This window comes from Paramormyrops kingsleyae, chromosome 8, assembly GCF_048594095.1.
Source record: "Paramormyrops kingsleyae isolate MSU_618 chromosome 8, PKINGS_0.4, whole genome shotgun sequence".
NCBI lineage: Eukaryota > Metazoa > Chordata > Actinopteri > Osteoglossiformes > Mormyridae > Paramormyrops > Paramormyrops kingsleyae.
The window spans coordinates 37737289-37764973 of record NC_132804.1 but is presented as its reverse complement, the minus strand read 5'-3'; the positions used below and the strand labels follow the sequence as shown (position 1 = coordinate 37764973).

The following is a 27685-nucleotide window of genomic DNA, read 5'->3' as shown; positions in this document are numbered from 1 at the left end:
AGTGCTGTTAGATTGCGTCTCTGTAGGACTGTTCCAGATCTTCAATTGAAGTGAGTCTATGTGCAACAATCTTTCCCTGTTTGCTCTCTTGATGGAAGATTCGTAAGAAATAATGTGGCCCCTTATCACGACCTTCATGGTCTCCCACAAAACAGAATCAGTAATGACACTAATTGGTATCATTAGTTTCTAAAAAGACCTGTATCAATTTAGTCATATGAGACACAAAGCTGTCATCTGAAGGTAAAGTTGAATTTAACCTCCAGCTGAATGAGCTACGGCAAAGAGGTGTTTTTAAACAGAGTGATACTGGAGAGTGGTCTGATATGAGAATGGGATTGTATTTCACATCGACAACATTTGGAAGCAGTCCTGAATCAATTATACTCTGGAGTAAAATGAATAATCCTTTTGCTATTGGGTTCTGAAGCCTCCAAACATCTTCTAAATTAAATGTCTTTTCTAAATTATTTAGAACTGAAACTCCTTTTAATGCAGGGGGAGGGCGCGATGATAGCCTATCCAAATAGGGACCTAAAAAACAATTAAAGTCCCCCCAACAATCAGGTGTGTATTGTTATTATATGGAAGTAAATCAAAAACCTTACGAAAAAATACGGGGTCATCAAAATTCGGGGCATACAAGTTCAACAATGCTACTGACATAGTGTGAATATGACCAGACAATAGAAAAAAGCGCCTGTTTGGATCACTGGTAATATCTGCAGGTTTAAAAGGTAAGGACTTACGTATTAGAATAGCGACACCTCTTGCCTTTGATGAGAATGACGACTGAAAAATCTGAGAGACCCAATGACACCTCAGCCGTCGTTGCTCTGAGTGCTTAATGTGCATTTCTTGCAGAAAAGCGATATCTCCACTGAGAGATTTTAAATGTGCAAATACTTTCTCTCTTTTACTGGAGTGGCCCCTTCCTTTTACATTCCAAGAGACAAGCTTAATGCTTTCCAATCCTATCTGTTTCACATCACTACTCATTGAGAAATGAAATAGAATGCAAAAGTTAGTGCCTCTTTTCCAAATAAATTGAAGTATCAAACACGCTGTCACAATTAAACACAAAAAACAAACATCCACCATAAACCCACCCACCCCCTGTATGCTTCCCCAAATGAAGTTGTACAGATGTCCCTAGCATCAAATTGAAGGCACTACCTAACCCTAGGAGTAACAAACTAAAACTTGATTTCCACCCCACCTCAAGTATAAAGGATATCAATGAAAAGAGAACGCAAAAGTCTTTGGATATTTTCCACCATGTCCATCACCTGCACGAGTAACATCACATAGGTCACTCTTTCATTTCGCGTTCAACAAAATCCCAAGCCTCTTTGGGAGATGTGAAAATCTTCCAGGCAGTGTCTTGAAAAATTCTCAGTCTCGCAGGAAAAAGAAGGTGATGCTTCAATTTTTTCTTCCTTAACTTTTTAAGAACCTCGCTGAATGCTCGCCGGCACTGCAGTACCTCCGCTGTGTAATCTGGGAAAATTAAAACTTTATCCTCTTTGTATCAGAGGGGAGCTTTCTGTCTTGCCATACATAGTACTTGTTCTTTTTGTTGGAAATAATGCAACCTGGCGATTATAGTGCAGGGTTTTTCCCGTTCCGCGGGCTTAGGACCCAGCGATCAGTGAGCTCTGTCCACAGTGACTGGGTCTGCTAAACTATCACTCCTGAACAGCCCTGCCAGCAATGAGTCAATGAATGGGCGGAAATTTTCGCTGCCTTGGGGAATGCCAAAAAATTTTATATTTTGTCACCGTGCGCGGCCTTCCAGGTCATCCAGTTTAGATTTCAGTGCTTCATTTTGCAGCTTTTTGCAGACCATCTCCACTTCACAAAGATGGTCATCTTGATATTGTACAGCCGTTTCCACACTATCCACTCTCTCCCCGAACTCTCTCAAAGAAGTTTTGACCATGGCCAGAGATGATTCCAGACTGTTGAACCGATTATGCATTAAAGTCTTTATAGCGTCAAGTGCTTCTAAAACATCCGCTGTGGTTGGACTGGGCTCAGTTTCACCCGTAAGGCCTAACGCAGGTGTCCACACATCGGCAACTGCAGCGTTGGCCTTAGCATCTTGATCAGCCGACTTGTCGTCTTTTTTGAAGTACTTGGTTTGGGCATGTTGAGACAGTTATGGCCAAATAAGTTACCTATGCATAATGAATTGGCGTCTGTAAAATACACCTGAACATAGCTTTGTGGATCAAGTGGGGAGAGCTAAAATAAAAGTGTCTACTCCATGCAGAAAAAGCTGCATGACAGAAAAAACTCATGTCACTATTTGTGGTCTCCTTCCATTGAATATTCAGGAGCTCTTATGTGTATGCATGAGCCATTCACACCTGGCCACCCCCCCGTATGGCACTGATGGGGATGTATCTGGATCGCGTTTCACTGTTGCGTTGTTCATCAAATTACCATGTGAATGCGATTTGAATACACAGTAATTTAGAATGCGAATAGCGATCTTCACGCCCCCGATGCAGGTAATACAAAGAAAGGTGACATGGTTTACTTTTTTACTGATTTAACCTAATTTTGAAAACTTTAATACTTCCGACAATGGACGTTTTGAAAAGAAGACAGATTATGGATTTAGCCAGCATTTTTTTTCATGATTCTACATGAAGATTTCAGCAAGATATAAACTGAAATAAATGCAAAAAGTACGCTGCATCGTAGAGGTGGGCGATAAATCGATTTTATCGATTAATTCGAATTTACAGCTCAGGGCGATATGTTTTTATCAAAATCGATTTTATTACTTATTTTACACGCGAGCGCCAAAAACGGAACTAATGCGACGCACCGTTCTTCACAGGTAAATTAGCCTGTGAAGAACGCCACCACCTCACCACTTCCCAGGGCTGAGGGAGATGACCTATCACCATGCCTTCCCTCCACCCTCTCCGGGTTCCCCCTGATGGGGTGCGGCTGTTGCCTGGCACGATTACCGACCGGGCCGTACTGTCCCCAGTGCGGCCCAACCGCGTCGTGCCGCTGTGTGTGGATCACGGCCCACGACCGGCACCAGGGGTCCACGGCGATGTCGACTACCCACCCGACCCGTCTTGAAACGGACCAAGGAGTCTAATGCGTGTGTGAGTCAGAGGATCCCTCGAAACCTCGTGGCATAATGAAGGTGAGGGCTGCCGCATGCTGGCTGAAGTTGGATCCCAGCCCATCCCCTGCAGCAGCCGGGCGCACCACCGGCCCGTCTCGCCCATGCGATATTACCTGAAAGATGGTGAACTATGCCTGGGCAGAGCGAAACCAGAGGAAACTCTGGTGGAGGTCCGCAGCGGTCCTGATGTACAAATCGGTCATCCAACCTGGGTATAGGGGCGAAAGACTAATCGAACCATCTAGTAGCTGGTTCCCTCCGAAGTTTCCCTCGGGATAGCTGGCGCTCGGAAAACTTTTTTATCTGGTAAAGCGAATGACGAGAGGTCTTGGGTCTGAAACGATCTCAACCTATTCTCAAACTTTAAATGGGTAAGAAGCCCAGCTTGCTGGCTTGGAGCTCGGGCACGGAATACGAGCCGCCTAGTGGGCCACTTTTGGCAAGCAGAACTGGCGCTGCAGGATGAACCAAACACCGGGTTAAGGCGCCCGATGCAGATGCTAATCAGACCCCAGAAAATGTGTGGGACGTGGGACGGTGGTGCTTAGTGGCAACACTGGACGTGCGCTGGGCCCTTCTCACGGATCTCCCCGGCTGTGGTGTGTGCCAGCACCATTCGCGCGGGGCCGGCGTCTCGCCTCGGCTGGCACCTAGCAGCTGACTTAAAACTGGTGCGGACCAAGGGAATCCGACTGTTTAATTAACTCTATGGAGGGCACCAGGGGCCCCTTGCATGGGGGGGCATTTCTTCCCTCTTTGGAATAATTACCTTATAACTTCAGATATAAAAGTCACAGACACATGCCTGATACCTAAAATCAAAGTTGACCCCTTTACAATTGATTGTAGGAAGTTCAATAACGAAATGAATAACCTGTGTATAATTTATGGACATGCGAATATAACAAAAACAGCTGGAAAAATACAAAAACCTGTCTTTGTGTCTTGGATTTTTGTAAATATTTCAAAAACTACATGATGGAATAGGTCCAATTTTAAAAATCTGGTTCCCAAACTTGTTTTCTACATGTGTGCCCAATTTCATATCATTTGATGCAGCCCAACAGGTTTTACGGAGGAAAGAGCAAATGGTGCAACTGGGAGCCTTTCCTATCCAAAACCTAACCTAAACTAATCTGAAACTTATCCAAAATGGCAATAGTGTAACTAGCAGTGTTTTTTGGGGTAGCAACTTTCTTTCTAAATGCATTACCACTTATAGGTCAGAAGTAACAATTTGTCACACATCATCACCACACATTTGTAGGAAAATCTATATTTTATTCACACGACTTGTACCAAACTTATCCAAAACCTATCCAAAACCTATCCAAACTGGCCACAGTGTAACTAGCAGTGTTTTTTGGGGTAGCGTCTTTCTTTCTAAATGCATTACCACTTATGGGTCATAAGTAACATTTTGTCACACAAAATCACCACACATTTGTAGGAAAATCTATATTTTATTCACACGACTTGTGCCAAACCTATCCAAAACCTATCCAAAATGGCCGCAGTGTAACTAGCAGTGTTTTGGGATAGCGTCTTTCTTTCTAAATGCATTACCACTTATGGGTCATAAGAAACATTTTGTTTCTAACCCTAACCCTGCATAACTGTGCCCAAACAAAGCCCGACAAGTGCCCCGCATAACTGTGCCCAAACAAAGCCCGACAAGTGCCCCGCATAACTTTGCCCAAACAAAGCCCGACAAGTGCCCCGCATAACTTTGCCCAAACGAAGCTGACAAGTGCCCCGCATAACTTTGCCCAAAAAAAGCCGACAAGTACCGTACATAATGTTGCCCAAACAAAGCCGACAAGTACTGTACATAACTTTGCTCAAACAAGGCCGACAAGTGCCCCGCATAACTTTGCCCAAACAAAGCCCCGCGTAACTTTGCCCAAGTGAAAGCCAAAAGCGCTGCATTACTTTGCACACTTCAAAGCTTGACAAAGGCGATGCGGAACTTTTCCCAATGTACCACAATACAAGTGTTACCAAAGCAAATGTTAATTGTAATTTACTGAATCACGGAATTATAAAAATCTATAGAATAAAAGAGTAAACTGTAAATAAATGTACTTATGTCGAGCGTTGCATCCTCTCCGCGCAAAAAAGCGTCCTCCTCCATCGAATCAATGGATAAAAGCGACACTTTCTTCCCCCGAACCACTCTTCAAAATCATCTTCTGTGCTTTCTCAACAGTGAAAGTCATCCGAGCCATTTTTCTTCAGTCAAAAAAGTTGTTGTCCGAAAATAACTGGGTAAACTCACGGAGACTACGTGCGCAATGCGTAATCGAGACACTCCCACAAATACTGCACCTGCAGATAATAAGTTGCGCATTCATGTCCCCAGCGCGAAAAACAATGCCCAATCAGCACATCCCATACCATTTTGCAAACCTTAGACACACCTCTATTGGATGAAGCAAATGACACTGTAATTTGATGTTCATGTAAAAAGTTTATTATGGTGAAACATAACCATGGGCAAAGGTTCAGTGCGTAAAAAATAATGTGCTAGCAGGGAAGCAGAGCATATATCTGAAAAAATACTTGACAATGAAGGATTACAGTGATTGATTTATGTACATAAGAGATCAAGCTTTCAAACGAGGGTAACTTTGTCATTTTATTCATTGGTTTTCTTCTAAAACTCCGAAGATAATAAACATTGCACGAATGTACAGAATGCCGACTGACATTTTTCCGCGATGAGTGAGCAAGCTATTTCCGAGCATTACAGTCATATTTGTGGAAAAATGCGTGTTTTGTCTTAATACTGTGACGGTTTATGAATTATTGGCCGTGAAAGAAATAGTTTGAAGTGCTTAGTTTTCATTTTATTAACACTTATATTTTACTTCCTGACACTCGACCCGTTTAAAGATGGCTACCATGGTCATTTTATTTTTACTTGTTACAAAAAAACCATGGCACAAAAATTGCGCAACTTTCTACAGATATTATCTGAAAGGTTTTTTGTAGTGTAACAAGCCGTTTTTGGTTGATTTGATACATTTGTTTCTTTTATTGAACGTCTTTTTTTTTTGTTATTGAAAATTTGGACGTATGCGTCCGAACCACTAGGCGGCGACAATGAAAGAGTTAAAACAAAGCATCGCGAGGGCCTGCGGCGGGTGTTGACGCAATGTGATTTCTGCCCAGTGCTCTGAATGTCAAAGTGAAGGAATTCATTGAAGCGTAGCTAAACGGCGGGAGTAACTATGGCATCGCTTCACAGTATCTATGACTCTCTTGCTTCTCCCTTGGGCAAGGAAACTGAGTCATAGTGATGGCTCCACCACTCCGTGGTTACTGCTGGTAACAGCTGAGAGGGCCGCATGCACACATATAACATTGCTCCTACCATGGTGGTGGTCTGCCGGCCAAACAACGTGCTATGGGTGGAAATCCCGAGGTCGGTTCTTCCCATTATGGTTAGACCTCATGAAAACTGGATGGTGGCGAGAGTGTGGTTTATGTCTGTGGGAACACAGACTGAGTATGATGATGCCTCTTTGGAGGCATCGGAATCCACACTAACCAGACGTGACAATCCCAAGGTAGAGGTTTATTCACCCTTTGGAACAGCTCCTTCAAGGAGCTGCGGTTGGCTGAAACTGTAATTGATGGTAATGAGTCTTTGATAGACTGGCTACAGACTGTATAGTCTGTAGAGGACTTGCTGAGTGATGATAATCTGGCGGATGAAGCCCTACTCAGAGCTGGAAGGGGCCAGCTATGCTCTAGAACACTCTCTTCTAGTAAAGAAAGCCGGTGCTTGAGAGTGCAAACACAATGGAGGGCCGAGCGGTGATGATTACTCTGCCGAATGCCAGGATTTGTTGCAAAGTATGTGGGGTGGTGCCAGGAGGCCCAGTTAAGGCACAGGAGCACTTTGTGAGGTTCCATAGAGAGGTCTCCTTGCTTTTTCAATGCGAGAAGTGCGGCAGATCAGACCAGAACCCCAGCTCAATATTGAGCCTATTCAGCGGTCTGTCCCAGCACAAGCGACACCTGCACCCCATGGAACACAATGAAGAGTGGATTGCAGCAGTATCACAACCGAGCAAGAAAAAGGGCAGAACGTTGCAGATCTAGTCCCAGCAGGAAATCAAGAGACTCTCTCAGCTGGAGGCTACCTATGCTGGAAGATGAAACATTAACAAGCTTATTGCCAAAGAGCTCCGCAATAAGAGTCACATCCAGATTGTTGAGAAAAGGAAGCAACTGCGAGAGTCAGCTATTCCCCTTCCTATCACACAGGTTGAGGATGCGGATCCTCTTGCCTTCCTAGACATCGTACCCGAGATGTCCTCGGTCCCATCTGAGGCAGCAGCTACCCTACAACTCTGTGATGGAGCTCAGGACGAGGGGTCACTGCTGGCGATCCTGAAGGAGTGGGTGACCGGCAATTTGCATGTTGACACTAAGGTCGAAGAGGCAACTGCGAAGTTGCTCTCTTCAGCTAACACACGAAGTGACAGGCGGACACTCTGTTTGAGGGGGAAGCGAAACCCAGAGTGCGGAACCCTAGCCTATTACCCATGGATGAGAAGGCGGGCAGTCAACAGAGCTAAGTACGTAAAATACCAGTGCCTGTTTACCAAGGACAGAGCTAGGTTGGCTAAACTGGTTCTCAATGGCTCTGAACGATCTCGATGCCGGATCCCGCTGTCGGAGGTACACAAGGTATACAAGGAGAAGTGGGAATCCTCAACATGATTTAAGGGCTTAGGTGCATTCGTGCCGGGTGGACAGGCCGACAACAGTGTGTTCCACAGCCTGATCACTGAGGCGGAGATCCGGGACAACCTGAAGGCTATGAATCACACCTCAGCCTCAGGTCCCAATCGTATTAATTGGAAGGGCGTGAATGAATTGGTCGAGAGTTCTAAGGCAGTGGAGCTCTTCAACACATGGTGGGTCATGGGAAAGATCCCTATGGCTGTGAAGTGATGCTGGTCGATCCTGCTGCCCAAGACGTTGGACGAGGAACAACTTATGGAAATCAGAAACTGAAGGCCAATTATCATTGGTTCGATGGTCTTGAGACTCTTTTCTAGGATCCTGACAAGAAGGCTGGCTGTAGCATGCCCCTTGCATCCTAGACAGAGAGGATTCATCCATTCCCTGGGTTGTTCTGAGAACCTCATGGTTCTCAAAAACATCATTGAGCAAGCGAAAAGGGAGCGGAAACAGCTTGCGGTGGCATTCATCGATGTTGCGAAGGCCTTTGACTCTGTCTCTCATGACCATATTGTGGAGGTGTTGAGGCATTGAGGGCCGGACGATCATGTGATCAGAGTCATCCAGGACTCATACAGGGCTTGCCACACCTCCTTGGAGGTGGAAGGTGCTGGAACCCCAGATATCGCCATCAAGACTGGGGTCAAGCAGGGTGACCCCATGTCTCCACTACTTTTCAACTTGGCAATTGACCCACTGGTAATGAAGGCGGGATGCTCACAGCCCTTGCATTTGCTGATGATCTGGTGCTATTGAGCGATGGTTGGGATGGTATGAATACCAACCTGTCGATCTTGGAGAAATTCTGTAGTTTAACTGGCCTGACGGCACAGGTTAAGAAATGTCATGGCTTTTTGGTGAATCCAATGCATGACAGTTAACAACTGCCAGCCATGGCAGATTAGCAGGACCAATATGCACATAGTTGGCCTGGAGGAGTCGGAAAAATACCTCGGAGTGCAGGTCGGTCCCTGGCGAGGTATTTTGAAGCTTGACATGGAACATCAACTACAGATATGGATCCAACAAATCGATGAGGCACCACTGAAGCCCTCCCAGAAGGTGATCACCAGACTCGACAGACTGGTCAAGCGGGCTGTCAAAGCTTGGCTGCAGCTTCCTCACTCAACATGTGATGGACTGCTATATTCCTGGAGACGAGATGGCAGATTGGGGATCCAGAAGTTGGCAGATTCCATCCCTTCCATCCAAATACAGCGAATTCTGAGTCGCCCAGTTCAGGGACCCTACCATCAGGTGTCTGATGAGTTCGTCACGTATCCGAAAAGAGCTCGAGAGGGCTTGGGCACGAGCAGGCAGAGTGCCGGGTTCTGCGCCTGCACTGTTTGAGATTCCCATTATACCATCTGTTGATGTGGATAACACCGATGCCAGCCCAATCTTGCCTCCAAAGGTGAGCTAACTAGTCCCACGGGACTGGAGAAGAGATGAGTTCAAGCACTGGTGTACCTTGCCAGTACAAGGCATGGCTATACAATGCTTTCAGGGGGATAAAACTAGTAATCACTGGTTGCAGAACCATCACAGGTTTTGGGAGCGCCACTACATCGCAGTCCTCCAACTGAGAGCCAACATATACTCGACCCAAGAAAGCCTCAACCGAAGCAGAAGTTACAGTGCAGGAAGTGCAGGGTGTGATATGAGTCCTGCTCACATATTCTAGGACAATGCCCGGCTGTCCAGGCTGCCCGGATTGCCCGTCACAATAAGATCTGTGACATCCTAGTGGAAGAGGCTAAGGATTTGACCTGTGAGACCTACTGAGAACCCCGGTTATTCACGGTTGAGGGCGAACTGCGAAAACCGGATCTGATATTCAAGCTGGATAGAGTTGCCATTGTGGTGGAAGTCACTGTGCATTGGGAAAATTAATCAAACTCCTTCACTAAGGTGGCCAGTTAGTCTACTACCAGAACCTGGAAGATCAAGTGCGTAACCACATAGAGACCGATACCATGCACTTCTTTGGCTTTCACGTCGGAGTCAGGGGGAAGTGGCACGAGCCCAAAAACGAGGTCCTACGACTCTTGGGCATGTCAAACCACCGGACACGTCAAGTAGGAAGGCTGCTGAGCCAAAGAACATTGCTCTATTCACTGGACATCTTGCCAATGTTTGGAGGCAGCGGCTTTACCGAAAATACCGATGAAGGCTGGTACTCCCAGTAGGGGCTCCTGGGTCACAATGATCCCCCATCACGACGATAACTGTTGGAGGTTGCACGTTCTCCCCGGATTGACTCTCCCCCTCCCCATTTTTTGTTGCCGTAGGTCCTTTCTATGCCAAATGTTCATCCATAGCAGATGGGCCGCTCACAATAACTCAGAAAAGAAGGTGTAGTTTACATTGCACCATAAGTAAATAATAGGCAAATGCTTTGTCATCTAATTAGTGATGCACATGAATGGATGAACAAGATTCCCACTCTCCCTACCTACAGCCAAGGGAACGGGCTTAGCAGAATCAGCGGGGACAGAAGACCCTGTCGAGCTTGACTCTAGTCTGGCACTGTGAAGAGACATGAGAGGTGTAGAATAAGTGGGAGGCCTCGGCTGCTGGTGAAATACCACTACTCTTATCGTTTCCTCGCTTACCCGGGTAGGCAGGGAGATGAGCCCTGAGCGGGCTCTCACTTCTGGAGTCAAGGCACCGGCATGCGACCTGCTCTAGGGACAGTGGCAGTTGGGGAGTTTGACTGGGGCGGTACACCTGTCAAACGGTAAGTCAAGTGTCCTAAAGGCGTGCTCAGGGAGGACGTAAACCTCCCGTGGAACAGAAGAGCAAAAGCTCGCTTAATTTTGATTTTCAGTATGAATACATACCGTGAAAGCAGGACCTCACAATCCTTCTGGCTTTTTGGGTTTTAAGCAAGAAGTGTCAGAAAAGTTACCACAGGGATAACTGGCTTGTGGCAGCAAAGCGTTCATAGCGACGCTGCTTTTTGATCCTTCGATGTCGGCTCTTCATCTTCATTGAGAAGCAGAATTCACCAAGCATTGGATTGTTCACCCATTAACAGGGAACCTGAACTGGGTTTAGACCATCGTGAGACAGGTTAGTTTTTCCCCCCCAAAGAAGTGTTGTTGCAACAGTAATCCTGCTCAGTACAAGAGGAACCGCAGGGTCAGACATTTGGTGCATGTGCTTGGCTGAGGAGCCAATGGTGTGACGCTACCATCTGTGGGCTTATGACTGAACTATATTTAATTGTCTGGCTAAGTTAGAATCCCCCCTAAACACCACGATACGTTAGTGCTGCGGGTCTGCGGTTAGGCCACGATAGCCAGTCGCCCCTCCTCGGGGGGAGGGGAGGCCGGTGTGGAGAGCCACTCGTGATGGGACTGGAGCGCGGCAGGATGAAGGCCGCCTCTCTCCCAGCCACGGAACTCACATTCGTGGGAGCCGGGTACTAAATCGCTTGCAGACGACCTGATTCTGGGTGAGGGTGTCATATGTAGCAGAGCAGCTCCAATGCTGTGATCTATTGAAAGTCATCCCTCCATCCAAGACTTTGTCGGTGGAAGAGGGTGCCCTCCTACTAGGAAGCTTAATACTTACGTTACGGTAACATCTCTGATGCCTTCATCGCGTGTGTACATCCTCCACTCAGCCACTCTGACCACAATGTTGTCAGACCCGTAAACACCCTCTGCTCGGTTGACAGTAGTCATAGCGACTTCATGCTATTACTGGCACCGTGCTACACATCCCAAAAAAGGCAGAAAACAGGTGCTTTTTGGACAGGTGGGAGGCAGAATATCTGTTTACATATGTAAAAGACAGACCTGTTTGTCTTGTATGTGGAGCCATCTTAGCTATAACCAAAGAGTACAACATTAGACGACACTATGAAATGAAACACCATGACAAGTACAAGGATCTGGACATGACTTCTACTCCTGCCCATGTCCAAGCTCTTTCCTCTGCTCTGTCCTCTCACCCTGATTTTGTTTTTGTGGATTATTTACTCACGGGTTTAACTCAAGGCTTTAAAGTGGGCATTATTGCTGATCTGTCCAAAATTGTCGTTGCGCGAAATCTTCAGTCTGCCATGCAAGACCCTGAAACAGTTTCCTCTCTTCTTAACTCTTTCATTGTCGCCGCCTAGTGGTTCGGACGCATACGTCCAAAATTTCAATAACAAAAAAAAATGACGTTCAATAAAAGAAACAAATGTATCAAATCAACCAAAAATGGCTTGTTACACTACAAAAAACCTTTCAGATAATATCTGTAGAAAGTTGCGCAATTTTTGTGCCATGGTTTTTTTGTAACAAGTAAAAATAAAATGACCATGGTAGCCATCTTTAAACGGGTCGAGTGTCAGGAAGTAAAATATAAGTGTTAATAAAATGAAAACTAAGCACTTCAAACTATTTCTTTCACGGCCAATAATTCATAAACCGTCACAGTATTAAGACAAAACACGCATTTTTCCATAAATATGACTGTAATGCTCTGAAATAGCTTGCTCACTCATCGCGGAAAAATGTCAGTCGGCATTCTGTACATTCGTGCAATGTTTATTATCTTCGGAGTTTTAGAAGAAAACCAATGAATAAAATGACAAAGTTACCCTCGTTTGAAAGCTTGATCTCTTATGTACATAAATCAATCACTGTAATCCTTCATTGTCAAGTATTTTTTCAGATATATGCTCTGCTTCCCTGCTAGCACATTATTTTTTACGCACTGAACCTTTGCCCATGGTTATGTTTCACCATAATAAACTTTTTACATGAACATCAAATTACAGTGTCATTTGCTTCATCCAATAGAGGTGTGTCTAAGGTTTGCAAAATGGTATGGGATGTGCTGATTGGGCATTGTTTTTCGCGCTGGGGACATGAATGCGCAACTTATTATCTGCAGGTGCAGTATTTGTGGGAGTGTCTCGATTACGCATTACGCACGTAGTCTCCGTGAGTTTACCCAGTTATTTTCGGACAACAACTTTTTTGACTGAAGAAAAATGGCTCGGATGACTTTCACTGTTGAGAAAGCACAGAAGATGATTTTGAAGAGTGGTTCGGGGGAAGAAAGTGTCGCTTTTATCCATTGATTCGATGGAGGAGGACGCTTTTTTGCGCGGAGAGGATGCAACGCTCGACATAAGTACATTTATTTACAGTTTACTCTTTTATTCTATAGATTTTTATAATTCCGTGATTCAGTAAATTACAATTAACATTTGCTTTGGTAACACTTGTATTGTGGTACATTGGGAAAAGTTCCGCATCGCCTTTGTCAAGCTTTGAAGTGTGCAAAGTAATGCAGCGCTTTTGGCTTTCACTTGGGCAAAGTTACGCGGGGCTTTGTTTGGGCAAAGTTATGAGGGGCACTTGTCGGCCTTGTTTGAGCAAAGTTATGTACAGTACTTGTCGGCTTTGTTTGGGCAACATTATGTACGGTACTTGTCGGCTTTGTTTGGGCAAAGTTATGCGGGGCACTTGTCAGCTTTGTTTGGGCAAAGTTATGCGGGGCACTTGTCGGGCTTTGTTTGGGCAAAGTTATGCGGGGCACTTGTCGGGCTTTGTTTGGGCACAGTTATGCGGGGCACTTGTCGGGCTTTGTTTGGGCACAGTTATGCAGGGTTAGGGTTAGAAACAAAATGTTTCTTATGACCCATAAGTGGTAATGCATTTAGAAAGAAAGACGCTATCCCAAAACACTGCTAGTTACACTGCGGCCATTTTGGATAGGTTTTGGATAGGTTTGGCACAAGTCGTGTGAATAAAATATAGATTTTCCTACAAATGTGTGGTGATTTTGTGTGACAAAATGTTACTTATGACCCATAAGTGGTAATGCATTTAGAAAGAAAGACGCTACCCCAAAAAACACTGCTAGTTACACTGTGGCCAGTTTGGATAGGTTTTGGATAGGTTTTGGATAAGTTTGGCACAAGTCGTGTGAATAAAATATAGATTTTCCTACAAATGTGTGGTGATGATGTGTGACAAATTGTTACTTATGACCTATAAGTGGTAATGCATTTAGAAAGAAAGTTGCTACCCCAAAAAACACTGCTAGTTACACTATTGCCATTTTGGATAAGTTTCAGATTAGTTTAGGTTAGGTTTTGGATAGGAAAGGCTCCCAGTTGCACCATTTGCTCTTTCCTCCGTAAAACCTGTTGGGCTGCATCAAATGATATGAAATTGGGCACACATGTAGAAAACAAGTTTGGGAACCAGATTTTTAAAATTGGACCTATTCCATCATGTAGTTTTTGAAATATTTACAAAAATCCAAGACACAAAGACAGGTTTTTGTATTTTTCCAGCTGTTTTTGTTATATTCGCATGTCCATAAATTATACACAGGTTATTCATTTCGTTATTGAACTTCCTACAATCAATTGTAAAGGGGTCAACTCTGATTTTAGGTATCAGGCATGTGTCTGTGACTTTTATATCTGAAGTTATAAGGTAATTATTCCAAAGAGGGAAGAAATGCCCCCCCATGCAAGGGGCCCCTGGTGCCCTCCATAGAGTTAATAGGGAAGTTAATAAAGGTTATTTGGTCGGCCCCTTCTTTTCTCCCCCTTTTTCTACTTTTCACACAAGCCCTTTTCGGTGTAGCCACTCTGGAAAAAAAAAAAAAAAAAGCGCTTGATTTTTGACATGTCTAGCCCTCGCTCCGGTTCATGCGCAAGTGTTAACAGCCTCATTCCTCTTCTCCCCTTTTCGCTCTATTATGCTTCGGTTGACGACGCAATAGACTTGATTATGTTAGCGGGTAAAGGCTCTTCGCTCGCTAAAGCCGATATTTCGGATGCTTTTAAAATAATTCCAATCCATCCTTCCCAATAGCCCTTGTTTGGTGTTAAATGGCAATCTCGATTCTATTTTGCGGTCCGGCTCGTTTTCGGTTGTCGGAGCAGCCCGTCTATATTTAATTGTCTGGCTTCTGCCTTATCCTGGATATTGCTGAATAAAGCACAGATCACATTTGTCCTGCACCTCCTCGATGATTTTCTTGTGATCGATCCACCTTCCTCAAAACTCGGCACCTCACTGTCCAAATTAAAACTTATGTTTTCCGAATTAGGCATCCCCTTATCGGAGGAAAAAAACATCGGTCCGCTCACTTCCCTGGAATTTTTGGGTATCATGCTTGACAGTGTAGCCAAGTTAAAAATTGCAACTTATTTAATGTGAACTTCACAAAACTTTCGTGTTGTTTTTGTGCGTTTTATGTTGATTGTATATTGTATTATAAGATGCTGTGTATATAATTATACTGTGCGGAACCACATATGTAGTGTTTGTGTTAGGTGGAGCACGTATTAGCGACACACAAGATGCCTCGTGCCGCGCTGCGACATGTTAGATTAACTTTTGCCGCCAGAGAGGCTGGGTGAATTGTCTCTCGCTCTGCAAATGTGAACACGGGCGAAGGGAGAGACGTTGTGCTGTGCGCAATCTTACATGTGCTATGTGTTTCTGCAGAATAAAAAAACAATCGGGATCATCTTTGTTGTCATCGTTTTAAAAATAATTTAAAAAAAAGCAAAACTACACAACCAGAGTACGACCGCTACATAAAATGGTGCCATGACTCGGATCGACTGGATCAGCCGCAGCCGATCACCGGAGTTGTTCCAGGTTCCCGCCGTTCAAGTGGCCGTCTGCAGAGCAGTGACTAAAGAAAGAAAGAGACTTTTTCTGCAGGTTCTCTACATCATACTGTTAATTCCACCTTACTTTACCTGTCTGGCGTTTTCTGAGGTCAGTTCTTTTTTTTGTGTTTATTTCGTTATTCTGTAAATAAGTATGATGGCTGGGTTTGGGAGAAGTTCCGAAATGGTGACACCTTACCTTGGGAGGGGTAGAGGGTTGTTAGGAGTAGAGGAACGTGTTGTTGGTAACCCTAGAATGTTACATTTTAGTCCGCAATTATCTGAAACTCCAGCAAATCAACCTGTTGGACCGATTACTTCTACTCCTAGCAACGCTTCCGATAATGTTGCACAGCAGTTGCGAGAACTTATTGATGAGATAGGCAGCCAGATAGGGGATTCCATTGCTACCAGGTTGCTAGCTAGTCAAAGCCCAGTCACCCCCCCTAACTCAGTCTCACCTCCAGGACCCCCCAGTACAGATCGGGCTCTCTCCAACGTTAGCTTAATTGTAAAGTCAGATGTTAAAGAACCCCCAATGTTCAGAGGAGATGTGACAGACAGATACACAGTTCAAGAGTGGATAGAGTTAATGGAATTGTACCTCCACAAATCAGGTTGCATGGACAAAGATCAGGTGGATGAGATACTGAGTCACCTACTAGGCAGGGCCAAAAGCATTGTTAAGGTCAGACTCAAAAGTAGCCCTAACGAAGCCATCTCTCCTGGAACCATCTATGATGTGTTATGGCGCTACTATAGTGAGAGTCCCGGGTCATGCCAACCTCTGGCTGACTTTTATGCGACACAGCCCAAACCAAGTGAGTGCCCTGTTGATTACTGGGTTAGGTTAAACATGGCCGCCGAGTTAGCAGATAGTCATTTGCAAAAGCAAGGTGCAAAGTTGGAGAACATGAGCTCAGAAGTCGCGATGATGTTCATCAGGAATTGTCAGGAACCAAGCCTATACAGTATGTTTAGGCGTAAACCTATTAGCAAGTGGACAGTCACAGAAATTCAGGAGGCCATTGATGAACACCAGAGGGATGTTCAGTCCAAGAAATTGCTAGTGACACATGAAGTTAACTCTGTACAAATTAGTGCAGCTAAAGTGTCAGACCCCCCCCCCCCTATTGTTCCAAAGGTAGAGTGTCTGAATCCAGCTGCACCTGCTTATGTCCCTGAAAGTCTATTGAAAGCTGCTGAGCCTGTAACTTCAGAAGCTGGTACTTTTGAGCGTGTTTTGAGTATGCTAGAACGGATGTTGGAGCGTACAAGTCACACCGCTCCTGTTTCACAGCCAAGAACAGCTCAGTGGCGCAGCATGCCTCCATGTAGAGTCTGTGGTGACAGGAACCATTCCACCCGTTCGCATTGTATGAGAGAAAGGAGATGTTTGTCATGTTTGGAGGTTGGGCATCAGCAAAGACAATGTCACAAGGTTGTTAATCCTGCTGCTCCGTCTACTTCTGATCAGTGTACTCAGGGAAACTAATGGACTCACATCTGGGAGGGGACTATGTGAGTGTGCAGCACCAAACCCTCACTAAGAATGATGATCATTTATCTGTTTATGAAGAGTGTCGTAAATCTGTCTCCAGCAATATCATTCTGTTTCAGAACATCACCAAGCTAGAGAAGTCAGATAGTTTGTTCTATACCTCAGTACTCATAAATGATGGTGTCGTAGTCCAAGCACTGTTAGATAGTGGATCTATGGCCTGCACGATCAATGAAGAGACAGAACGTGAATTGTTAAGTAGGGGTATGCCTGCGCAAGTTGATCAGCCACAGTTAGACATTCTTCTCGTTGGGTGTGGTGGTGTTAAAGTTAAACCACGTGGGATGTATCAGTTAAAGATGGATGTGTATGGCAAATTAGTAAGCGTACCTACACTGGTCATGCCAGGACAGAAGGATCAACTAATTTTAGGGACAAATGTCATTAAGTTCCTGCTTTCTCAGATCAAGCAAGATTCAGGCTATTGGAACGTCATGAACCGTCCTGAGACGACTGGAGAACCCGAAATCGAGCAGTTTTTAAACATGCTATCGGGTATTAACAGATGGAAGGGTAACAAGATCCCTGATATAGTGGGCACAGCAAAACTGGCTCAGACTGTCACTCTGTTACCCAAGCAAGAGCACCTTGTATGGGGCAGGCTTCCAGTAAACGCTCCCGTTTCTATGGGTAGCACTATCATGATTGAGCCCCCCAGAGCATAGACCCACAAGAAAAGTATCATGGTGGGAAGAGTTATAGCCTCCATGTCTGGTGATGGATGGGTTCCAGTCAGGATCATAAATCCCCTTGATGAGTCGGTAACGTTGAGAAGGAACTCCAAAATCGCTGATGTTTTCCCTGTTGTGGCAGTCGAGGACCTTGATGCGTATCCTGATCACCAAAGTAAAATAGTGAGTGTGCAGAGTCAAAGTACTATTGGAGATGTTAGTGGTGACAGAGGAAGTTGTTCTGCATCTGATCTCCGTGGAAGCTTGCAGAAATTCAATCTTGGAGATCTAGATATTGACTCGTGTGAAGTGTCTCCTTATTGGAAAAGTCAGCTAGTGCAGCTCATCAAAAGGCATGAGGATGTGTTTTCAAGGCATAAGTTGGATTGTGGAAAGGCCAAGGATTTTGTCCATCGCATCCATCTCTCGGATAATCGTCCCTTCAGGCTTCCTTATCGACGTGTCCCTCCAGCCCAGTATCAGAAATTGAGGAGTGTACGCTCAGAGATGGAGGAACAGGAGATTATTCGCAAGTCTTATAGCGAATGGGCTTCACCACTTGTGCTCGTCTGGAAAAAGACTGGAGATCTTACAGTGTGTGTGGACTACCGTTGGCTGAACACCCGGACTGTTAAGGACGCCCATCCCTTACCTCATCAGGCGGACTGCTTAGCAGCTTTGGGAGGTAATGCCTTCTTTAGCGCGATGGACTTGACCTCCGGGTTTTATAATATCGTCATGTCTGAAGAAGACAGAAAGTTCACTGCCTTTACGACCCCTATGGGCCTATAAGAGTTTAATCGTTTGCCACAGGGGCTTTGTAACAGTCCAGCCAGCTTTATGAGGCTCATGACCAACATCTTTGGGGATCAGAATTTCCTCACATTGCTCTGTTATCTCGACGATCTTCTAGTGTATGCTTCTAATGAAGAGGAAGCCATTAAGAGGCTGGTGCTTGTGTTTACTAGACTCAGAGTACATGGGCTTAAATTGGCCCCTAAGAAATGCCACTTCCTCAGGAGAACTGTAAAATTTCTGGGCCACATTATTGACCGGACTGGGGTGGCAACGGATCCGGATAAAGTTAGTGCCATATCAGCTGTGTCCGAAGCGGACCTCATGATGGCAGATGGAGCAACACCCTCACAAAAAAAAATAAAGTCATTTCTGGGCATGGTGATGTATTACCAGAAGTTTATTCCAAACTGCTCTAGCATTGCAAAGCCTTTGTTCAGTCTAACAGCTGCGCCAAAAGGGGGAAAAGCCTTTCTAAGGGGTGATGCACGTTTTAAAAAACTGAACCCTGGTGACTGGAAGCGGGAACATAGTGAAGCTTTCCAGAAGCTGAAGTCAGTCCTGTTAGAGTCTGTCGTACTGGCTCACCCTGATTTCATTTCATTTTGTCTACAGATGCGTCTTTAGATGGGTTAGGGGCTGTACTCTCACAAGTACCAGACGGTGAAACAAAAGCTCGTCCCATCGCCTTCGCTAGCAAAGCTCTCAGTCGTGCACAGGCTAAGTACCCTGCCCATCGTCTAGAATTTCTGGCGTTGAAGTGGTCAGTCTGCGACAAATTTAGCCATTGGCTGAAAGGTCACCACTTCACTGTCTGAACGGACAATAATCCGTTAACATATATTTTGACCAAGCCCAAACTAGACGCATGCGAGCAGAGGTGGTTGTCTAAGCTGGCCCCATATAACTTTGGTATTCAATATATACCTGGCAGCAAAAATGTTGTCGCTGACGCACTAAGTAGACAACCTTTTGTCCATCAAAGTGTTGCCCAAAGGCTGATGTCAGAGCCATATGTTTCCCTGCTAAAAGAGTCTGAGAATATTCAGGAAGACACCATCCAGGATGCTTTTAGGGCAAGTGCAAATACATGTTATGTTGAACATTTTCCCTCTACAGCTCCAGAACACTGTTCGCTCACCTGCGCTGAAGTGTCAGCTATCTTTGATGTTCACACGCAGTGGGAGGTAGGCGCAAGTGATAGAGCTGTCCAGTGGCTTACTCAGAATACCCATCAGTTGTTGTCTCCAGGGTCTAGTCCACTTCCATTGTTTTCGCTAAGTGAATTGCAAGAGAAGCAGCAAGGTGATAGGGTCATGTCAAGGGTCCTATTCTATGTGAGTAGAGGGAAGAGGCCATCCAGGTGCGAAAGGGCAAAGGAAACATTTGACGTGCTCAAAACACTGAAGCAGTGGGAGAAGCTTAAGATGCTTGATGGAGTATTGTACAGGGTGTCTAAAGATGTCTTGATGGGCAAGAGGAGATGGCAGTATGTTGTTCCAGCTTCCCTTGTAAGACAGGTTCTTCAGGGAATTCATGATGAAGCTGGGCATCAAGGTCAGGGCAGAACTTTGTCCCTTGCAAGACAGAGGTTCTTCTGGGTTAGTTTAGAACGGGATGTGCGAGAGCATGTTAAATGTTGCAAACGATGTGTAGTGAGCAAGACACCAGAGCCGGAAGCGAGAGCTCCCTTGGAGAGCATTAAAACATCATGCCCCTTGGAGTTAGTCTGCATAGACTTTTGGTCTGCAGAGAACTGCACTGGTTGTAATGTAGACGTCCTGGTCATAACTGACCATTTTACTAAGCTGGCTTGTGCTTTCCCATGTAAAAATCAGTCTGCAAAGCAGGTGGCAAAGACGCTCTGGGAAAAGTTCTTCTGTATCTTTGGCTTTCCGGAAAGGATCCATTCGGATCAAGGTGCCAACTTTGAAAGTCAGCTGATACGTGATCTCTTGGAAATTGCCGGTGTTAAAAAGTCCAGAACAATGGCATATCACCCAATGGGCAACGGCCATGTTGAACGATTCAACCGGACCCTGGGTAATATGATAAGGTCATTGCCACCTAGGAGTAAGCAGAAGTGGCTCCAAATGTTGCAAACTTTGACCTTTGCTTACAATTGCACAGCCCATGAGTCAACTGGCTACGCGCCATTCTATCTAATGTATGGCAGAATTCCCAAGCTTCCTGTGGATGTCATGTTCAGTAGTGTAGAAAGGGACTGCGTCATTGCTGATTATAATGAGTATGTGAGACGGGTGAGGGACGACCTGAAGGAAGCTTTGTCTCTTGCTCAAAAGAATGCAGAAGCCAGTCAAAAACGGCAAGCTGAACTGTATAACAAGAAAACTAGGGGATGTAGAATTGAAATTGGCGACCAGGTTTTGCTGGCAAACAAAGGAGAACGTGGTCGGAGAAAGCTTGCAGACAAATGGGAGTCTACACCCTATGTTGTTGTTGGTCTGAACCCTCAATGTCACACTTACCGTATCCGTAATGTAAATACAGGACAAGAAAAAGTTGTCCACAGGAATTTGCTTCTCCAAGCTAACTTCTTGCCAATTGAGGTTGGAGAATTGGAGCCCTTATTTAGTGATGACAGTGCTCCAGACAACACCTGTAGTGAAGCAGCTTTGAGTGATGTTGTAGTACCCATACCATTATGCAGTGATAGGGATCGAACTGCCAGTTGGGTCGCGGAGACCACTCCAGGTGTTGTCTCAAGTAGTGTCCCTTCTGAATCAGAGAGTGTTGTCTCATTGGCAGTGAATCCAGACCCCTCAAAGGTTGATTTTACTGCAGTACAGGATGTATCTGCCTCTTCTGAAAATGTTTCCATCTATTCAATTAATGCAGAGACAGGCTGTGACAACGTAACATCTGAATCAGAGAGAGCTCCAGTCAACAAGGAGGTAATGCCCTCTGAATCTGTAGGTTCATCTTCTAATCAGGTCTCGTCCCAAATCAGAACTTGATTTGGTAGATTTGTGAAGCCTGTCAATAGGCTCATTCAGAACATGACACAAAATGTAAGGACAAGAAGTTCTGTCAGTGGGTTTGCAAAATCTCTGTTGTTATAGGTTGGTTGAATTTATATTAGTGAGTCCCTTTGTGCGTATATATATATATTTTTTTTTTTTGGCCTATTCTCTTTTGGGAAAGGTTTAGAAGGTTACGAATTTTCATATAGTATCCGAAGTCTTTTGTATAATGGTGTTTAAGGCACCTTGTTAGCAAGTTGATTTTAACGGGCCTGATCAACCCGTTTGGATCACTTTCTCTGTTGAGTGGGAAGCATGTGCTGCTGTGACTCGTGTACTAATTGGCAGTTTGAGTTCTGTAAGGGTTACTATAGATGCTCACCCTTAAGAACGAATTTTGTGAAGTTCAGGGGGGAGCATGTAGCCAAGTTAAAAATTGCAACTTATTTAATGTGAACTTCACAAAACTTTCGTGTTGTTTTTGTGCGTTTTATGTTGATTGTATATTGTATTATAAGATGCTGTGTATATAATTATACTGTGCGGAACCACATATGTAGTGTTTGTGTTAGGTGGAGCACGTATTAGCGACACACAAGATGCCTCGTGCCGCGCTGCGACATGTTAGATTAACTTTTGCCGCCAGAGAGGCTGGGTGAATTGTCTCTCGCTCTGCAAATGTGAACACGGGCGAAGGGAGAGATGTTGTGCTGTGCGCCATCTTACATGTGCTATGTGTTTCTGCAGAATTAAAAAAGAATCGGGATCATCTTTGTTGTCATCGTTTTAAAAATAATTAAAAAAAAGAAAAACTACACAACCAGAGTACGACCGCTACAACAGCATTGAAATGAAAGCTTCTCTACCGCTAGACAAATTGAATCGCATTCGCGAAATCTGCCACTCATTCCTGCACTCTTCCTCGGTCTCCAAACGCGAATTGCTTTCCCTTTTGGGGCACTTAAACTTCGCCATGCGCATCATCTCGCAGGGTCGCTCGTTTATATCGCGTCTACTCGATCTGGCTAAATCGGTTTCCGAGTTGCACGACATGCTTATTTTAAACGATGGCTGTCTTTCTGACCTTAAATTCTGGATCGCGTTTCTCGATCACTGGAATGGCATTTCGTTTTTTTACAACAAAATTACAGATACGTCTCACTCTCTATGTTTTTACACGGATGCCGCACCCTCTGTCGGTTTCGGCGGTTATTATCGAGGCTCCTGGTTCGCGTCGCGTTGGCCCGCGGATTTTGTAACTTTATATCCCATGCCAGCGTCCTCTGCCTTCCATGAACTGTATCCCATTGTAGTCGCTTGTGCTATATGGGGAAAAGAATGGTCCCGTAGGAGGATAAAAGTGTTGTGCGATAATGAAGCTGTTGTTTTCATAATTAATAAGGGTCGTTCTAAGGTCATCTCCTTTATGCCCCTTGTACGACGTCTTACTTGGCTCTCACTCTCGCATAACTTTATTCTTACGGCCGAATACATTCCGGGTTTTAAGAATCAAATAGCTGACTCCCTGTCGCGTTTCTGTTTTCAGGAATTCCGTCGGTTGTGCCCAGGCGCCAACACCCTTCCAGATTCATGCCCCTCTCTTTCAGACCTCATACTAATTTAAACCCGCAATACATTCACCTACTGAACTCAACCACTAGGTACATCAGATTAGGTCTCTCTGCTTCTACCCTAAAATCTTACGACTCTGCCTGGAAGGCTTTCACTTCTTTCTGCCGCACCTTTGGCCTACCCGCACTCCCTCTTTCCTCATCTGTTGTTTGCACCTTTCTTACTTACTCTTTTGAGCACAAATGCCTTAGTCCGGCGTCAATTCTCGGTTTGGTGGCAGGTATTCAATTCCACGCCCGATGCTCCAACCCTTCCTTACCCAGTCTGTTTTCGAACCCCTCTGTTCATCTCTTACTAAGAGGCTTTAAGAAATCTTCTCCCACTCCCATTGATAAAAGACTTCCTATCACTTTGGGTATTTTAAAATCTATGATCACCGTTCTTCGTCATGGATGTTTTTCACTCTTCACTGACACTCTGCTAGAAGCTGTTTTTCTTCTTGCTTTTTATGGTCTTATGCGACCCGGGGAATTCACCTACGTCAAATCTCTCCCTAATCGTACTCTTCGCATCTCTGATATTTCTTTTTCAGCCTCATTCTTTTCTGTCTTTCTAAGCAGTACTAAATCAAATTCGGGTGGTGCTGGCTCTACACTCTACATTGCATGCAACAAGACTTCATATTGTCCCTTTGACTCCATGATAAAGTATCTTCGTCTAAGACCTCGTTTAACTCCCTTAATCTCTCTCTTCATAACTCCTAACGGCACACCCATGTCTTACCCCTGGTTCACCATTTAAAGACCCTCTTATTTATTTGTGGACTCCCTCACTCTCATTATTCTGGGCACTCCTTTCGGATTGGAGCGGCATCTGCTGCATCACATCAAGGAGTTCCGCCATCAATATTGAAACTCCTAGGACAATGGTCCTCCTCTGCCTTTGCATCATACGTCCGTGCTGATACCTCCATGATCCTCGAGGCTCAGCGAATCATCGCTGCAGCGGATGTAAGTATCTCTCAGATAGCCGTTGGTGGTGGTTTAAGCAATACCCTTTCGGAAATGTTATGTCTTACCTATATTGCCATCGATCATCGTCGTCTCCTCGATGCTTGCCTCGTCATTCTTAGCGGCTCCATACCGCTGGTAAAGCACTAAGCGTATTCATAACGCTTCGTCGTACCAACAACAACCTCCCCTATACAAGCGCTTGGCGTCTCCATAACGCCCCTGCAGTAACATAGCGGCTCCATACCGCTGGCAAAGCGCTAAAGCATATCCATAATGCTTCGTCATACCAACAACACCCTCCCCTATAAACGCTTGGCGTCTCCATAACGCCTTTTTGTTACACCAGTGGCTCCATACCACTTTCGAAATCATTCAGCATCCCCATACGGTTCTCCATGAAGTCAACGGCTCTGCACTTCTCTCAGGTCGCATAACATATCTCAATAGCCCTTCAACGGTTGTTAAAGATTAAGATCAATTTCTACATTCAATTAGTCCACGTCACTGCTTAAACATTTCTTTCTGTTTCTTCCCGACAGGTCTAGTGCATCGCCTGATAGCCCAAGTGGTACAGTTGTCCTACTTCTCACCTTCTTCACTATATTAACTTTGGGGGTAGGCTCCTTCGCCTCCTGCCTGGTCGCCCAGCCAGATCTGTCAGCTTCAGAGTTGGTAGAACCAATGACCAGGAGACGGGCTTCGCCAAATCACTCTTCTCAGACTCATTTAAAATGTTTAACCAAATAAACAGTCATGTCAACTACCTAAGGTCTCCTTGGTTGAAATGAAAGTGAATACGAAAGTTCAAATTAAGGAGACCTTATGAACGTCGTCATGTCCAATCACAGCGGTCCAAGTTCTATATAAAGAATAAGTCTAACCCACTTCTTTGCCGTTACAGCTATTCGGTTCGCCCACCTCCTCCCCTCCACCACCTTCGGCTCCCCGTCCTGGTCCGAGGGGGTAGGCTCCTTCGCCTCCTGCCTGGTCGCCCAGCCAGATCTGTCGGCTTCAGAGTTGGTAGAACCAACGACCAGGAGACGGGCTTCGCCAAATCACTCTTCTCAGACTCTTTTAAAATGTCATGTCAACTACCTAAGGTCTCCTTGGTTGAATTAAAGTTGTCTCTATGCACTTTTTCTTGCTAGTCCAAGGCATGGGCTTAAATGGTTGCACGTTCATTGAAGGATATTATTATTAGTAAATTGGTTTATTATTGTTATTTTATTTTTTTATTTATTATTAGCCTGTGGAAAAAGATTACTGTTAAAATTTAAATCAGAAGGCTGCAAATAAAAAAGAGACATACGATTTTAATTTAAATTTTAAGAAATGAATGCCACTGATGTGTTTTTTTTTTTTTTATTCGATTTTGCATGTGCGCAATATTAAGTTATATATTATATAGTATTAAGCATTGCTTGTTCCCTATTGTTTTAAGTTGTTTGGGTCCATTTTTTCAATAAATATCAATGTTGGCCTGCGACTTTGTCCAAGTTTAAAATTTTGGCCCACTGTGTATTTGAGTTTGACACCCCTGGTTTAGAAGTTTCTGTATCTGTCAGCCTCAGTCGTATGAATATGCACTTTAACTAGTTTCATAGCTTATCACTATTTTGAAGAGCTCAGGCTGTGAGCTATAGTTGCTTTGGTGGTCAGAGGCTTCCGTAGTGAAGAGGCTACCAAGGTAAATGACATCTATTCAGAAAACTTGAAGGCAAACTGCACCATATGCACTATCCATTATGTGGACACCAGCTTGTTCAGCAACCAAGGATTTGAAGTTGATCCACCCTTGCTATAGCAGCTTGTACTCTTTTAGGAGGTCAACAGTCATAGTGACCTTTAATGCAATGTCACGTGTTTCTGAATAGCTAATGTATAGCAAAGTTATTTACCTTTCATTGTAACTGTATAAATAAATGGCAAACTAATCAATCAATCTCCTAAACATTTATTCACTACAAGATAATGTAGAACCTGAAGCCTATACTAAGCATTACATGGCACAAGGCAGGAGGACATCCTGGATGTGATGCCAGTCCATCACAGGGCACATACACACATATACACATAATGGGTGATTTAGAAAAGCCAGTTTTGTCTAACTGTAGGTCCTATGGAGTGAGAGAGGACACTGGAGTACAAAGAGGAAACCCACACCACATGGAGAGAGAATGTAAATGCACAGGAGTGGGGGCAGAAATCAAACCCCCAACACTGTAGGCGTGAGATAACAGTGTTACCCACAAAAGCACTGTCATCTTTCCACATTAATAAAAAAATGCAATTATTGCTTTTTCTTATGGGAGAAAAGATAATCTAATTTATAAACATGCACATTGCATCTAAGATTTTCTTTAATGATTTCATTCATTGATTGTAGGTGCTGCAAAGTGATTCCATACAATAATGTAAAATATATTTTTCAGATTTTAAACATTATTTTAAACATTAAATATTTAAACAATATTATTTTTCTAAAAACAATGTTGTAGTTCTTAGGGAATGTTAGGTAAATTCCCTCCAAAAATAAGTGCATACAATGAAAGATATTAGGAACCCACCTTTATTTGTGTCAAAGATATTGATGTTCTTGGTGAATTTAGAACTTTGGTGGGAACCCCCTTGCCGGAGTCCTCCCAGCCAGTAGAGTCGTCCCATTTCATCCCACACCACTCCTGAGTAGGATCTTTTGCAAGGCAAACTTGGAAGTGTTGTCCAGGAGCGAGTCTCAAAATCAAAGACCTCATAGGCTTTCACACATCTTTTATTCTGACGTCCCCCTATGGCCAGAAAGAAATGTTATGTTTTTTAGACAAACACAATTAGAAACTCAGTGCCATAAATGATGCCTATTTGTCTTAATTTAACATGACATGCCAATGCAGTTATCAAGTATGAAGTTAGTTACTTCCCATATACATGGAAAATTAGCATGTTTGTTTTGGTCTTTTGGAATGGTTTAAGTATCCCTGTCCAGCCAGCATGTCCATATGGGCCCCATGTGGGTTTTATATGGGTTTAATAATGGGTCCCAATTGGTTGACTCATTTTGGACCGGGCTTGGTCTCTGTATGTGTCACGCCCAGCTCCGTACGATCCTTGTGTGTGCCACGCCCACCTCGTTACCTCGTTTTTATGCCTGATTGTTCTCACCTGTTGCTCGTTAAACTCAGTTTGTCTTGTGTATTTAGTCCACGTCTCGGTTAGTTTCCCCCAGATCTGTCATCGTCGATAGCTTGTGTGAGTACCAGTCCTGTCTGTTTGACCGTAATAAACCCCGTTCTTCCATCAGCCTGGCTGCTCTCGCCTCCATTGCCTGCTCGTTGCTCGCACAGCGTGACAGTATGAGCCCAAAGAGGGGCAGCCCAAGTTGCATATTTATGGGTGTAAGATGGGAACAGTGTGGCGTTATAACTGGAAGGGTTTATATGGGATTTACATTTCCCCCTTTAACTACAGCCCAAGTGTTTTTAAAGGGTATTTATTAGATAAGAAATGGTTGCAATTTGGGGCCATCCCAATGTGT

General features: G+C 44.5%; 1 protein-coding gene across 2 annotated transcripts in view; it reads right to left on the bottom strand.

Annotated features, from left to right (window-relative positions):
* The window catches only part of klhdc8a (kelch domain containing 8A), a 164447-nt gene that overhangs the window by 19817 nt on the left and 116945 nt on the right, over window positions 1-27685 (bottom strand). For both annotated transcript variants that reach the window (XM_072715778.1, XM_072715779.1), the window contains one exon: window positions 26721-26939. In XM_072715778.1, the coding sequence (XP_072571879.1) occupies window positions 26721-26939 (219 nt within the window). The remainder of the gene's footprint in view (window positions 1-26720; window positions 26940-27685) is intronic.